The following is a 17112-nucleotide window of genomic DNA, read 5'->3' as shown; positions in this document are numbered from 1 at the left end:
ACTAGTTTATGTTAAAAGTGAGGACATAGTGTCTTGTGCTCACTAGATCTCATTCTATTTAATTTAAAAGAAATAGGCAATTTCCCCTCCCTCAGCACATAATGCAGACAATGGCTGAGGAGGATCTAAAGTAATGCTACAGCTGCTTAGCTCTTCCCTTGCATTAAGTTCTACATTCATTTCTGCTCAAGTCTGTATTTCTATTTTATAATGAAACATACAGCCTAGTTATTTATAGGCTTTCTAAGGATTAACTACACACTCATAAGAATAAACCCTCAAGAGGTTAACCTCATCCTCTTAAGCTTCACACACTACAATCCCAGAGATAGCTGGCAACCACAGCCAAGAGAGAAAAAATAATCCCACATCTTGCTAATCCTTTAGCCAATCACCTCATGCAACAGTGGAAAGGCCTCTCAGAGGCCTACAACTCAATCTGTCTCAAGAGTACTGTCAATCCAAAAGATACATATTTCAGAGCCGTTAGCTACCCACATCCAAAAGCAAAATCAGTCATACCTGGCTACTCAGTGGTACACTGAAATCATGTATCTAAAATGCAATGCTAAAAAATACTACTATTTTCTGCTTATATTTCCCATTCAGATATTTGTTTATTCTACTCAAGCTACCTAATTAATTTGAAAGCAAATCTAACGAACTCTGCATTGTTTACATCTAGATAGACCAATTTTACTGTCCCTTATACTTCCTAGCATGAACTTTGAGTACTTTCCATTTTCCATCCAGATCATATCTCTCAAAAAAAAAAAAACCCAAAACCAAACCTTCAAGCTAAATCATGATAACCTACCTAATTCTTTCATACCATGATCTGGATTCTCCCTTAACCCCAAATGTGGACAATGCCTGCAACTGCAGCAGTGCCAAGGAGATAACAGGTACACTTATCTTAAGTCAAAGGTTTCTGGTTTACTATTTATCTAGCAAAATTGCTACTTTCATATAATTCAACTTTAATATAATAAATATTAAATGGTGCCATTCAAAGAAACTGGCAAAGAAGCTGTTTAGCCACACTGCTACCCCATGGCTGGAAGTTAAAGCCTTCAAGAACATGCAGGAAAAGTATAAGGCCAAAGGTATGACTGTTAATAACGAAGTATCATCCACTGTTCTCTCCTGAAGTAAGAATTTTTAATCAACACAGAGTATTACTGCTTACAAGCTCACTGAGTCCAACTATATTACCTTTTTTCTTTTTTTAAAAAAAAAATATGTCAATTCATTCATTCTCTTACATATGTGCTTAATATACACCAAGTCCAAAGCCTGGCTTTTGACTTTGTAGGTAAATTCTCTGAAAAAAAAATCTCAGTCCCATGAGACTACAGGTTCCTATCCTCACTCTGTCCTCTAACAGGTTTCCACCTTTTCCACTGGAAATAAACACAAAATAAAGATAGTTCAAAATCACCTTGTATTTCAAAAAGTTGTTCCCACTAATTAAAGGTTTTCTCCCTTCCAGAATTCACATATGGCCCAGCAGCAACAGGAATTGCTCTAACTCAGGCAAGCCATGTGGGAAACTCTTGAATCATCTAGTGTCAGGACACAGTGGCCCATAAAGAGAGAACGTAAAGGGGGCGAAAAAAAAGTCAAACTCTGACAAAAATGTAGATTTTATCCAATCAAGAGAAACTACGCAAGTGAACATCATCTAGGAAAATTAAACTTTCCTCCTATCCTCAAAATTTATTGTACATAAGTATCCTCGCTAAGTATGACTCCAGAGGCTACTCAATTGCATCTTCTACTGTTACAGATTACTCCAGCCTATTTGCATTCTGAAAAGAAGTTTCATGATCTTTCATGCTCATAATAGATGTCTAAACCGTTAAATTACTATTTCTTTTCTTATCTTGAAAGACACTGCACTTTACCAGCATGGCCCTTCCATTGTTCTTTACACTAAGTCAGGTCCCTGAACAATACTGACAGCTGCTATCAAACTGTGCCGTGCTCACTCTTGGTGCAGCTGCCGCTTGTAGGAACAGACAGGCTTCTGATGTGTCCTCCCCTCTGGGGAGAGGGCTTGACATGCTGCGTGCTCAGTGAGGGAGAGCAAAGGTCCGCTGAATTGTCAACCCAATTTTATGCTATTCAGATTCTCCAGGATGCACACTGTCTCTTTCAAACAAAATCAAGCATATGTCAGAGCATGAAACTTATTGTGCAGCACAAGATAATTATTGATAAGACTGTAAAAGACCACTCTGACATACATTTAATTTTAGCTTTATGTACATGCATGCAGCTACATGGTCAAAGAAATTGTGTCCAACACACTCATTTTGTCATTCACAGTTTTGAATTTGTATGGCATCATTCAGAAGTCTTTCAGAAGACACAGGAAAAGTATCTCTTCTGGTGAATCTTAGATAATTTAAAAAACGAAAAAGGTGGAGGCTTCTATTCCTGCTTCCAAAGAGCTTCCCCCCCTCCCCCCCAAAAAAAGTTCTGAATTGCATGTGGTACTTGTAGATCCTATTGCTTTTAGAAGACTATAATGTACAGAATTTAAAGAGAGGTATATGACATACCTGAGATAGCAAAATTTGGTTTGGCTAAGTAGCACTATCCTAAGTCCATCAAGAATGTTTTTAAATAAATTTTAATACACATTTCCATTTACTGCATAAAATAGTCTTTAAAACTAGTTCATTAAAAAGGGTTTTCCATTCCATTTTCATCCCAAAGTAGTAATTCATTTTAAAAAATGCAAGAAAGTACAGTTCTCTTTGCTAATCAAATACCACAAATGTACATGTGCTGTATTCCAAAGATCAAATCAGGTATTCATAAAGTAATTCATTACACAAGCAAAGCATAGGGGAGATTGTGACAAATACAGATGTAATTATGTAGGTTTCTAAGATGTGATTAGCAAATCAACTAAGTAACAGTCAAAATTTGATACGAAGGGACAAAACTGCAGATTTGAAGGGGGGGTATGTTTATGCAAAGCTAATCTGTCAAGTGTAATAAAGCAGCTTGAATAAAATTTAAGCTGAAAATCCACTGAAGGGGAGGAAAAGCTATTAAAAGGAAATGAAGGTCACCCTCCCAGTTTATTTCACCTAATTGACTGCCAATAGCTTACCACAGGCAAACCAACTGCAGATCTGCAATTGAGAAACTGATGAAAGGAGAGTTTTCAAGCTGAGGCTCATTCTTTTAATCCTCCCTCACTCCTGGTTTTTTTTTCCCATCTCCAGTTGGGATGTAATTTTAAGCACAGATGGATTAACTGGTTCCATTGTCTGTAGACGTCATTGGACTATGGCACTGTTAATCCGTAGAGCAGCATGTCTAATTATCATTACAAAGTGTCTGAGGGAACTATAAAGACCAGCAGGGCATCTTCTCACAAGCAATTAACATAAATTGATAAATGAGTAATTTGAATCCGCTCAAGGCGTTCACATATGAATAAAATCAGAAAGGATAGGTTCTTGTTTCAGCTACTTCTTTCACTTAGTCTGGAAGGGCAGAAAACATGAGAAATATTCTAGACTTAGTGGTAGGGGAAATGAACTCATGCAGTGGAAGGAATGTAAGGTTCAGAAAGTTCATTAATACAAAGCAAATTACTTGTGATTGACAACCAGTCACTAGCAAGTAGTATTAACTTATTTCAGCATATTAAGAAGCACATACTTGGTGAAAGGCTATTAGAACACTGTCAGACAATTAATACTACTTCAAAAGCAAGTGAAGTTTCTTTTCAGTAGCTTGCTAATTTAAAATTCATGAAGGATTCACAAGAAAGGGAAGAAAGAAGAATGAATAGTTGTACAGGCTCCAAGAACTCAAGTGTCACAAAGCATGAGGCAAAGGTAACTGGATCAACTGACATACAATACCTACAAATAAACAAGCAGCTCTCCTAATCATATTTCTTGCAGGATATGTTTTGTTATACACAGTACTGCTGCACAAAATGATGTTCTGAAAGTAAACTATTAACTTTATCCCTGCTAAAAATCTATGGGAAGCAAGGCAAACACTTCAGCAACATTGGGCATCAGAACAGTGTTAGATATCAAAACATTAAGCTTATTTTAAAAATAGCAAAGCAGTAAGGTATGAAAGCAAGTTATACACACTGTAGGAGGTAGACCTGGAAGGCCACGTACCCCGATGATGGCATTCAGTTCAGCCATGGTCACTTGTTTGGCACGTTCTACAGCTTGGGCCACTTGCTGCTGATGCTATTAAAAGAAGAAGGAGTATGGGAAGGAATTTATGTTAAGGTATTGACCAGTCCAAATCAGACCAGGATCATAAACACCTGAATAACCAGTTTGTCTGAAGAAGTCCAGGCTACCTATTACAAGACATTTTACGCAGATAAAAGGTAACAGTGCCCTATTTCTCACCTGTTCCCCCATGCCACTTCAATATTAGTTTTCTGGAAAATGAATAATCAGTTTCTAATTCAGTTGACAGGACAATAATGTTAACTTCACAGTAGTATAAATTTTAATATTTATATACTCTGCCCACACAGCAAAACCTACTGAAATAGAAGTGCTTCACTGAACTCAACAAGAGCTACAAATAATCTTTGTAAAGAAGTGCTTCACTGAACTCAACAAGAATTACAAATAATCTTTGTGAACTGTAAAGTTTGAAAAGACATATCCAAAATAACAGGCTTCAAAATGAAACAGTAGCTGCCCACAATACACTACAATTGAAGTCATTCAGACCAAATGCAGGTTTGTAACCTTAAACAGTGTTTTGCATCTGAGCTAACTACTCACCTTTCGCACTAAAATTTGAAACATTATGTAGACAAGATAAGCATGCTTATTTCATTAGATTCACATTTGACAACTGAGTATCAAATAAGCAATCACCATGATTAGAAATGAAAGCATTTTTTTGTATTAGTAATATTTTACAGACTCCCACTCTCCTCAGGCAATGAATGAGGCTGAGTCATTGTCACTAGTTTGAACTCAGATTTGTTAGACCAAATTAGCAGGGGGTTTGCACACTTCAGCTGTAACAGATGTTCCTTACACTTGTGTATTGTGATAAAATTAACATCTTAAAACTAGCTAATTTGCAAACAGAAAAGCAACATAATTGCACTTTAACAGTTGAACAGTTTTACTTACTTCCTGAGACAAAAATGGGATGACTTGTGCACAAATTGTATTCAATCTCTTGGCGATTTCTGTCTATAGAGGAAAAGTATTTTGATTAAAAATGTGTTCTAGGTTTGTTGCCACATATTAACTAGCGTACAGGATTATATTAAGTTCACACGGTGAAGAAAATAACAAAAAATCCACATCTTCATACTACTGCAAATATAAATAGTTTATATATAAACTCAGATGAGGACAGAGATTTAGTTAGCTACTCTAGGACATCTGCCATATCTAAAGCACCTAATCTGTATACACATTTAGGCACAAATCTGGTCCTTGTACATAGCTTATTAATAAGGAAAGCATTTTTGAAATCCATGAAGTTCAAGATAAAGCCTTTTAAAAGGTAGATTTATTATTACTCAAATTATGAAGCAGCAGAACATGAAGGTGACAGGCATGGAAGAAAAATATTTCTTTCATGATTAATTTTATCTGCCTATTAGAAGGTAAAATTAGTTTTGCTGACAGAAACACACTATCAGAAGTACAAAAGAAATACCAAAACAGAAGCAAGGCAGAATGGAGACAAAAGGTAGAGACTTCTAAAACACCCATACTGAGAGAGAATTAAAATAATGCCGACAAGAAAGAATCAGATCAGAAAATGTAATAATCAGTAACAGCAAGTTAGTGAAACCGTGAGTAACAAGAGAACAATAAGGCTAGGAAACAACAGAGTAGAGAAAATCCTTCACTGAAAGCAGCAGAAAAGACAGCAGGACAAAGTGTCCAAGTTCTACTTTTCAACAGCTTTATGGATCTCCCACTTTCGCCATGTCAACTTGAACACAGGATTTCTGGGGGGATACAGAGATCTTTTTCTCTCATTACTCAGCCTTACCTCGGCTTACAGCTTTTCAGATTTCAGAACCACCATTATAATTAACCCTCAAGGTACTTGCACACCTCCTACAGTTTTCCTTAAAAACATCTCCTGCAGTGGCTGTAGCACAGCTGCACAAAACCAAAATTAGCATCCAGATACGAACACGGCCTACACACAAAACATTCTGAACAGCTCTTGTCAGTCTCTGTCATATCATTAGTCCATACATATATTTCTTGGGTTGTTTTAGACACAAGAAACAAGAGATCCCTCCTGAGAATTGCTAGGCCTTCCATGAAATGACATGCATAAACTTGAGCAAAGATAACCTCTTTCAAAGAAGTCAGATGAAAATATCCCTCCCATCATCCTGAGTTTTTTAGGAAGACACTGCAATGTGCTGATCCTTATACATCAGTCAAGCATTAATTAGGATACAAAAGCCATGCTCGCTCCTGTGTTTCAGCAGACAGGTGATTTGGGATCTAAATACAAGTGGCAAGCTTTAAAATCTCTTTCCCCACCTCTGACAAACACAAGAAAAATATTCAATAGCATTGAGACTTGTAAAACACTATGTCTCTCTGATGTAATCAGAAGTACTCCACCTGACCAAAGTGTCTGGCATTTGACACATCCACTCTAAAGTTTTGCAGAGAAAAGTCTCTGAAGCAGTTCTGGGATGGCTTCTTCCTAGGACTAAAAGGTTCCCCTTAAATAAGGGCAATGAAGTGACAGCTGCTTTACAGCAAGCCTTTCTCCCTCTGCAGCAAGGCGACATCCCTATTCTCAATAGAAACAGCTACCATTTCACACAGTACCACAGCCATCTGTTTCTGTTTTGTTTGGGCCACGACCATAAAATATCCATCATTCTGTGTGTGGCCTTTAGTACTGGTACTGCATACGTACCGGCGAAGGCAATACAAGGAAGTCACCAACCATTACCAAATCTGTTGGTACTTTCAATGTCTGTTAACAAGATAAAAAAAACCCACACACAGTTGTGAAAATCTATGTACTAAAGGGCATTTTTCCACATATCTAGTATGTCTCTCCAGAAGGCAAGGTATGTCAGCTATGGAAAGAAAGTCTGTTGCATAGTAATCTGGTTGGCTGAAGTTTAGCTAAGATATTTAGGGTCCAAGAGGTTAATTGCCCTAGACCAATGGGACTACCTTTGTTTTCAAGACAGAAGCCATGATGAATCATAGCAGGTGATAAGTGGGGAAAGAAAAAAGTAATGTAAGAAACTCATTTGGTTTCTTCTAAAAAGTTCTTTGGCCTGTATGGCCTATAAAAGTCTCCATGTTCTGTAATACTGAGATAAGTATCCTTATTGTAGCTGTGAGAAAAGAAAAAAAAATGTTTTCAGTGGTCTATGAAACACAGAAGTTGTCAACATGATCAGGTTTTCCTTCACAGGTCCCAAATATCAGAGCTTTACTGTAATAACACAGCACGCAGGACTGCACAGTAAGACAACAGAATGCAACATCATGCAATAATTACCAGTCCCAACTCAGGATGATTAGATTTTTAAAAATTATTTCCTTTCTAAAAAACAGGCATAATCAACTTTCTCCCCTTCCCAATCAATCTTACTTTAAAATTACTGCTTCAATTACTATCATACCTGATTTAGTATCAGAAGTAAAAGAAATGTATCCTTTGTCTTTACCAAAGCAGGCATCATTGATGATCATACGTGAACAGCATCCTTAGTATTCACCCAGTGCTAAGTAAACGTAAAGTGTCCATGCCATAAATAAGTATATTTTGAGATTTCTTGCTGCTGTTACAAGTGCCAGTTAAGAGACATTTACACTGAAATGAAACTGAAAAGACTATTTTGTACTTCGTAAGAAAAGTCTGCTTACATTCAAAAGGCAGTTTGCTTACTAGCACAATTTCCCACACACAATTAAAATACTTAAAAATATTTATCCACTACGATATTTCACACATTTCCTGTTTGCTGCCCTCAAATGTTTCGTAAAAACTATTCTTATTCAAAAACACGTTACAAAAATATTTTTGTTCTCCAGTGAGTTGTGACAGAGTTTAATGCACAATTCACCTAATCTTGCCCATCAGGAGTTGCATGAGATTGTTTTCAGAACTGGGAAGAAAGAACTTTCATTACTTTAAATTTAGGTGTTCAAAACGCAATGTACATTCACCTTTCAAGGTGAAATATCTTTGAGACTATATGTGTGTGTGTGTATATATATATATTTTCATTCTTGAAAGCAAATACCATTTTTGAAGGAGTCTAGGAGAGCTTCGTTACTCAAGACTAGATATCAGTAATTGGTGGCATTAGAGTAAACTATATATTCCAGATTTGGGACTCATGCATTTGAAAGTCTTAAGAAGAAGGTACTTATCAGTTACTTCTAGCAGCCTCCCAATATAGCATAGCTATTATCTAACTGAAGATATTGAGATGGGTAAGACAGTCAGAAGAATGAGTAGACAAAGAAAATCTTGCAGAAAGCTACTTGAGCATAGACAAACATGACTAATTGCCCATGTTCTTTAGCTCCTTGGTAAAGCAGACTGTAGATGCCTGCATCCTTCATGAAAGCCCTCCTAGCTCTATGGCAGCTCTTAGCAAAGCATCTGAAGTGTTCTTAATTGTTTGTGTTCTTAATGCAGAGCCTCTTGAATACATTCATTTTTAATAGAGGACTTGAGTGTGCGGCCCATCAAAGAATGACAAAACTACATTAATTCACTGGTTCTTGCTGTTGTAATGACTGTCTTCTGAATTATTTGCAAATGACAAGCTTGTCAGACCCCTGACTGAAGTGCTACCCTCCTTTCTGAAGTATCATTAAAAATTAACATGAAGGAATTCAGCTGCATTTTATAAAATTAGATTGAGCCGACAGATTTTTTTTTCTTCACTTGTGTAATTTTTTTGCCTTCGTTCTATCTAATTAAGGACTTAAATGTTTTGATGTAACTGTTGGCATACTCAAGTGTTTGTACTTAAGTTTGTCTCTTGCTAAAGTGAATTCTTAATATAATGACAAAGAACAAAGCAGCCACACTAGTTACTAAATATATTCATTTAAATAAGTCATTTTACTAAGCAGGTAATAAAGAGCTTTTATATACAATTGTAGTTTTTCTCCTCCTGCACTGTTAAAAGTAGTATTGAAGTATTTGCCTCTACAGTAGTCTACTCCAAATCACTTTGCATTTTGACAGCCTGTACTTTCCAAAGCACCATGAAAGATATCATACTTAAATCAACATTATTTCTTAAGCAACTACAGATTTTTGCACTGGAATGAAAAGAACGAAGTACAATACAAGTATCCAAACTCTAACTGTATTTCTCACAACACCCAACACCCATGTGTATTTCATCACTAATGCTGGAAGCTGCAGCCTACGGGAGCCACCACTCTCACTTCTGAGTGATGAATGCAACCTTTCTCTGACAAAATTAATCACCTTTCAGCTTCAGAGGTTTCAACAGTAATAATTTTGGGTTTGCTCCAATCACTGTCTACCACACATCCCAGTAGTGACTTTAGCTACAGCAACGACGGTGATCTGAAGTTAAATCTTACAACACATTATTTTTAACAATCAGTTGTCACAACTGCTCTATTAGTGCTGAGATTCTTCAAAGCTGTCCAAGTGACCTACCTTTACAAAATAATACTCCACTAAAAGTGTCCATTGTATGTCAGAAGCTTGCTATTCTTTCTCACAAACTGCACTTCCTATATCACAAACTTAGATCAGTATTTGAAAGCACTCTATCACCACTTCTTACAGACAGGCTTTATGTGTTCTCATTTATTACCTTTTTATATACTTCAGTTATTTCAGACCAATTTTGAGAAACACATTTGTCACTAGATTGGGAAGAATACAGTTTAGGAATAACATGATTAAAATTAAAGCAAGAAAATCCGAAGTTCTGATGATACCAACAAAAAGCATGTCCTAACCCATTCATTTAAAGCAAAAGAATCAGAGAATAATCAGCCTTTAAGGCCCAGAGAAAAATATACTGTCAAATCACATTCACAAAAGCTTTAGAAGGCAATTCTTAAGTACTCTGCCTTCACTTACACTTTTAACACTAGAAAGCCAAGTACAACACTGAACTCCTTCTGGAAGAACAAAATGGACTTCCTGTCATTTATAGCATGTAACACAGTAATCCACTAGGGAGTAAAGGTCAATGTTGCACTTTTGGTCATTACCGAATCATTTGAGATTATCTCTGGTGGAGATGAGAAGAAAATCGAAGGCTATGAGAATGCTGCAAATGGCTTGACCTCAGACCAATTTTCATCTCCATCTAACAGACATGTGGATAAAAACCCACTTTATGGGACATGCTTGATCATTTTTTTAATCCCTGTTGCAAACCAGAAATCAGTTAAATACTACATTTCAGAAGTCCTTGGGTAAGAAACTGCGTGTGTATATTTTAGTCTTGAGCTGAAGTTTAGTACCCATTCCATATTTTCATCTTTCCAGCAGAATCACTGAAGCAAGCGGTACATTTAAATAATGTAGTCTTTATTATTTTTCTTCAAAGACAAGAAAAAGCACACATTCACAGTGCAATTACAAAAAAGAAACATTTCACTGTGCTTAGCTCTCTGCATGCTTTGTTAGACCTTTGCTACAGAAAGACTCAAGCACTTCCAAAAATCTGTTGCTAAGAATTCAGGGCATGAGGGGATGCTGGAGGTATCATTAAATCTCAAAACTTGAATACTCAAAAGCCTCAAATGATTAAGGATAGCATTCTATGAACTTTGCTGTTCATGAGTTACTGAATCCACACTGAGCAGTAAGATATGCATATATTATTAATATCCTTTTATTTAAAACTACCACACTACACTCTTTTGGCAATGGCTGGAAAAGGAAAAAAAGGCAACATGCCATTAAGAAGTTTAGGCCCCCATAGTATATCAATGTCAAACATCCGTGTGTCAAGCTAAGATTCAATTCAGGTAAGTACCACTGCCAAATTTTCTTGTTCCCAGACGTGCTTTAAGATTATTTTATTGCTTAAAATTTAATTTGTTTCAACTCACATCTCCATGACAACATTGGCTAACCCTGCAAATCATTTAGGTAATTGGATATCTTATCTTTCTATTGCTCTCAAATCGAATGATTCTGCTAGAACTGCAGCAGCCAATCAAATTTACAGGCCTCCTGAGTAATAGACTTGCACAAGTAGCCACATTCATCTCCCCTTTACCACAGTTTTAACCACCCTGCGACAAACTGTGGAAGTTGGCCTTCAAACTCTATTTTAAATTATAAACACTGTCATTACTAATATTCTCACCAACCGGAGGGGGTGGGAAGGTTTATTCTCAACAGATACTTGAAATTCAATCTGACAAGCAGCAATGGGTAGCGTTCATTTCAGCGACAGGACCAATCTCTGTACTTTGGGCATAAACTATCAGTTTAACATGACATATCATTAACAAATACAGCTTTCCCTCTGCCCCACATTTGTACTACTCATTTTAATTGCGAAGTCAGCCACCCACAAGATTATATTAAAACCCCAGAAGACTGGCATGAAAAATCTTTAGCTATGAAAAAACCAAACACCACCATATTGCAAGTGGGAGTAGGGAGAGGAAGAAGTAACAGAAATATTAACAGAATAAAAACCTAAAATGATAAAGCCACACAATGCTAGATAGTTCCCAAAGTGAAATTAGTATTTTTTTAATTCTGTACCTAAACTACATTTACCTGAATCCTCTTAGATGTCAGTTTAAATTACAGAAAGGTCATGCTAATTTAAACATAAGCTACATAGGATGCACAAGTCAAACATCTTGAGGATACACTTGCCAAACATCTACTACAGGTTTGGACTTTATTCAACTAAAGTGAAGTGACTGGATAAATTGCAGATGTCTAATTTCAATGCTTTTTATAATAATAGAGAGAGGCTGCCATGTAGCTCAGTGAACAACTGTACATAACTGCCCATCCCATTTGCAGCTGTAAATCCTGCTGAACCCAAGCCAACTGCTAACAAAGCAGCTGTGTGAAAGGAGCACTTCAACATGACAACAGCTTCACTGTCAAGACTCTTCTTAAACTTGGCTAAACAGGACAGTTACCACATTTCTTCTTTAATCTAACATTAGGCCATCTTGCTCAAGCACTCGCAACTACAAAAGGTGTGTTTATCCAAATTTTAGTTCCACAGCTTCGTTTCCATGCCTAAGCCAACCTTCAATACACCCAGAATTATTCCAATCTCTGAAGTGAGCACACAGCCTTATTTTACTTTCAAGTTGTTTTCCAGCACGCAGTTCCCACTTTATTTAGATTCCACCAGATGCTGAGTGAGACAGAGGCTGACTCCAATCCAGAAGAGATCTTGCCACCTTTGCTTTCAGAGGCACGCTTTCTTCAAATCATGCTGGAGACATTTGGACCTATCCAACTCCTCAATTAGTCAAGCAGAAAACATGACTATAGGAGGAGGGAAAGTGTCAGCTTCGTAGACCACGACATTAGTGAGTTACACAGGCTCACAGGAGGCATCCATCAGGCAGCAGAGCAGCATAAAGTACTAGGAGAGCCAAGCTGGGAGCAGAGATTGTGTATGGAAACAGTAAGCTACTGGATGAGCCCTCCTCCTCCCACAGGACTGCACTCACATGTGCTCTTACGGTGCTCTAGAAGCACCATCTCCAAAATTATCCAGCATGCTTTGCATTGTTACCCTTAAGGACATTAAGAACTTACTCTGGACAACTGAGCAATACTACACTATACAAGAACAAGGAAGAGACAGAAGAGAAAAAGAACAGAGACATAAAAGAAGCAGTCTATCTGTAAGTGCTACAGCCCCACCAGAAAAGAGCCCTGTTGGCTTTTCATTTAGTTTAGGACATTATTTTAAGACTACTTCCTGTTTTGCTCTCACTCCCACAAGCCTCATCCAAATTTCTGCATACACCCTTGCAGCACTTGCCACACGAAGTCACTTTATTGGGATGGCAGGAGAAAGTCAGAGCTCTTGCATAGCTGGAGAAGTGCCTAGAATCACACAGCTTCTAAAAATTAGACCATGAAGTTCCTAAAACCAAGCATATGTGTTTACAGTATGCAAGTCAATAACAAAACTCCCCGTCAGGATTCAGTCCTTATCAACATTTAAATAAGACTATAATAGCAGTAGAATCTGGACTTTACTAGAACAATAAGCATGCCATCTGACAAAAAAGATGGCACATTAAGACAAGAGCCTGAAATATGGGGAAAAAAATAGCTACCAAATCAAGTCAGTTGTAAGCATTTTTGTATCTTAAATGTAATTTCATCATTTTACAATACTTAGTATACCCACAAGTCAGTTTCAAAAATCTGTCAAGTCAGAGAAACAATTTAAGGCCTTAAAAAGGTGTTCACATCAATGCTTCAGGTGCCAACAGGTGACTCACTAATGAATTACAAGTTAATAGGATTGACAACTCTTGTTAGAAACTAGCAGAATTATCCACCACACAGGATTTGGAAGGAAGCTGAAAATACAAGAAATTATCATCAGGTGGGAAAAAGGTTTGGAAAACTTTCTGCAAAACTTTGGAAACATGTCAGTAAGTTTCTTCCTTATTTTTTTTTTTTTTTTTTTTTAAGAGATACATATTCTGTTGCTCACAGAATAGAAAAGACTAGCAAAGATACTATCTAGGTTACATTCTAATGGAGAAGAACTGATTGAAACTGTCCAAATAGAAAATAATTTGTCTAAGATTGACAATCACTGCAGAGTTTATCATCATCAGGACAGGAAGGAAGAATGAAAAAGCCATTGAGAGTTCAGGAAAGCAAATGCCAACTGGTAAAAATCAGCTTTACAGGACCTGTTACTGAGCAGGAAAACAGAATGGTATTATTGAGAGCTGACATTTTCTTTATGAAACAATATTAACAACATGGGTGGCAGTTAATACATCTGAAAATGGAAGAGGAAGGAAGGGACAGAGCAGAAAGGGGAGGGATGGAATTGTGCCAAGAGACTAAATTCCAAAATCTTAACTGATTTCATATAAACCAGAAAGCATCCAGGAAGTAGCAACCAGGTCAGGTGAGGCAGTATGAACATATACAGCACAAGCACATATTTTCTAACTATGTGTTATTAGTAAGTGACAGCTAAAGTAAAACTACTGCTCTACAGGTTGGAACAGTTGGAGGAGAACAAAAGAAAAATGGTTCAATCCCCTCAATTAGGAAAGGAAATATATGGTCTAGGGACACCGAGAAGGCCAGAAAGTCTGTACTTTTTTGCATCCGTCTTAACTATACAAGGATCATTATCAACCACATAATTAATATAAATTACTAGTTACGTAAGGTCAACACTGTAGCTTAAACAGGAAAGTAACTGATCAGTGTTCCAAGTAAAACTTATTCAAATTGACTAGGCCTGATGAAATAGAAACAGCACATTAGAGATGACTGAGCAGCTAGTGAATACCTTGCAGAACCTGCAGATGTCAAGTGGATATGAAAGGATAGTGCCCAACAATCAGAAAACAGCAAATGAAGGAGCAGAGACACTCCAGGTTAATTACTATCCCTTAAATTTGGGGCATTAAAAAGCCTCTTATCAATAAACATCTAGGTGAAACAGGGATATAAGTCACAACTCAGAAGTATTTTTCTGCAGTAAACATCAGAATTGTGCAATGTCCAACCGGGTTAAGTAATTATGCCAAAGAGGCAGATGATGCTAACATCTTCACTAACAATCTGACACTCATAGAACTATTAGGAGCAACAGAAACAGCACAGCACAGCTAAAACTTAACAGGAACAAGTACCAAACTGCTTGATGATTAAACCATGTATGAATACATCCTTCTCTTCTGCAAATTGAGAAGTTCTGCATGCATGATAGGTCCAGTATTTTTCAGTATTTCCCACTAACAAGCATAAAGACCTCTTCATTTGCCCTAATCCTTAATTTGCAGAGAGCTTCAAGCTGAGAAAGACAGAATATGCTGGAGAATAGCTTCAGAACTCACTTTGCAGTGAATAGAAAAGACTACAAAGGACAAAGAAGGATAGGGATAAATGGGGATAAAGGACCATAACATGCCTAGACAGAAACATAAAAGGAAAAGGAAATAATGGACCAGGAAGGAATCTCTCGGTCACAGCGGATCAGAAGTTGAACATAAGTCAATAGCATGCTGTTGCAAAAAAGGCTGCCACCACAGTAAGCCATACGCGAAGTAAACCTTCTCTGCTACTCAGCATGGCATTTCCTCCCCTGGAATACTGCACTTATTTTGGGCACTGTATTTCAGCTGGGCAACAACATTCAGAGAATGAACATTAGACTGTAGAGGTATACAAAATGGTTCTGGAATGCAGGGGAATCATTGCTCTCCCTATCCAGGGCGAAGAAAATGCATAGTAGAGAGCTGAAGCTGCAACAGAAAAGACTGAAGTTGTAACTGAAGAAGCACTTCAACAGCAAGGACATAAAAGCACTCTGCTACCTATAAAGCTTGTGAGTAGCCACTACTGTTAAGTCTTTGCTAACAGATTGGACGAGCACCCTATCAGCAATGACACTGCTATAGCCAATCCTGCTAGAACACAGAGAGGCACTAGGTCCCTTCTAGTGCTGCAATTCTACAGTTCGTATTTAATTTTAAAGAAACAACGTAAGCTTCCATAGGTCTTGTTAATTAAAGATTTTGTGTTTGCTTAACTGGCAATTTATGTCCATCATCTGAGGTCGCAGACAGGCAGCTGTCTGTAACATAAGGGCTGGAAACTTTATAACCAGTTACAAGAACAGAAATTCAGAATGACCCTTACACCCAAACTCACACATGAAGAACAGCAATAAACATTTCTGCTGGTTTAAAAAAAACCAAACCAAAATCCAAAAAACTGTCTTGTAAATGGAAACTGTTGTGGCAACACCGCAAAAGAACGATCTTTCTATTAGTTATTTTTCCTAAGAAATTGTGGGTTTTTCATCTCCTGCCCCCAGGGATTTGACTAAAACTTCTACATTTAAAAAAAGTTGGTATCATCATACCATGAAGCAGAGAGCACAGCAATTCGGAGGTTTAAGAACACTTAAGAGCAATTCCATAAATAGGCAGATCTCCACAGATCATTAAAAACCACCCAGTTTCAGATGTCCTTTCGTTTTCTTGACCTAACAAAAGCAGGTTTCCTCATAGACTTAATACCTAATTAAAATGCAGCTGAACAAGCATACCCATTCTTGCTCTCCTTTTCCAAAACTGAAAGCTATCTTTTTGTTTTTGCTTGCTAATCCATAGAAGCCTTTAAAATGGCACAAATAGAGGCAGCAGCATTTTGTTCTCTAAATCAATTTTATCCCCAGTCATCAACTAGACGTTCCAGCATATAGAAAGACCAGTCCTTCCCTTCTAATTCAAAAATCCATACTACCATTGCCCTTGCAAACTACTAAACAAGCAGTATCGGCAATTCACTTGTGTTCTGTAATATATTTACTGCAAATCCCAACGGCTTGCCTCCTAATGTAGTTTTCCACTGTGTCTGTTCTTGTCAATACACTGACTGGTCACCTTACAAGTAAGTTGCTTTGACCAACTGTTTACACAAACATCAAGAAGCTTCAAGAGAAACAAAAAAAAGACTAAACAGAAAAAAAACCATCCATGATGCTGAAGTAGGGGACAAGAAAACAAACAAAAAAACCTGAACACCCGACACCAAAACACAAATTAACCTCAGTTTTTGGTTTTCTTATCACATAGCCAAAAGGGCTTGTTAGCTCTTAGGATCACCTAAGCACAAAATATTTTCAGATAAGCAGCCCTGACAAAGTTTACCCAACATCCCTCAAAGAACTTTAATCTGTAGTTTAGTAATATGTGCTAATTTCTTCACACATCTGAAGAACATAAAGAAAAGGTGAGAGCAACTCATCCAATCCCCAATTAAAGATCAGACTCTTCTTAAACAATTTATGCAATTTATCATTAGCCACAGAATACTACCATTATAAAAAGTTCAGTGAAACTTACCAAATGTATTAATTTT

General features: G+C 37.2%; 1 protein-coding gene across 3 annotated transcripts in view; it reads right to left on the bottom strand.

Annotated features, from left to right (window-relative positions):
- LOC141918900 (transducin-like enhancer protein 1) overlaps positions 1-17112 on the bottom strand; it is an 85338-nt gene that overhangs the window by 56247 nt on the left and 11979 nt on the right. For 2 of the 3 annotated variants that reach the window (XM_074813838.1, XM_074813840.1), the window contains exons 5-6: positions 5154-5216; positions 4134-4238 (exon numbers count right to left, since the gene is read on the bottom strand). In XM_074813838.1, coding sequence (XP_074669939.1) covers positions 4134-4238; positions 5154-5216 — 168 coding nt within the window. The remainder of the gene's footprint in view (positions 1-4133; positions 4239-5153; positions 5217-17112) is intronic. The other variant, XM_074813839.1, reaches the window with a different exon arrangement.

Source organism: Strix aluco, chromosome Z, assembly GCF_031877795.1.
Source record: "Strix aluco isolate bStrAlu1 chromosome Z, bStrAlu1.hap1, whole genome shotgun sequence".
NCBI lineage: Eukaryota > Metazoa > Chordata > Aves > Strigiformes > Strigidae > Strix > Strix aluco.
Note: the sequence above shows the minus strand (reverse complement) of the source record. Positions and strands in the feature narration are given on the sequence as shown.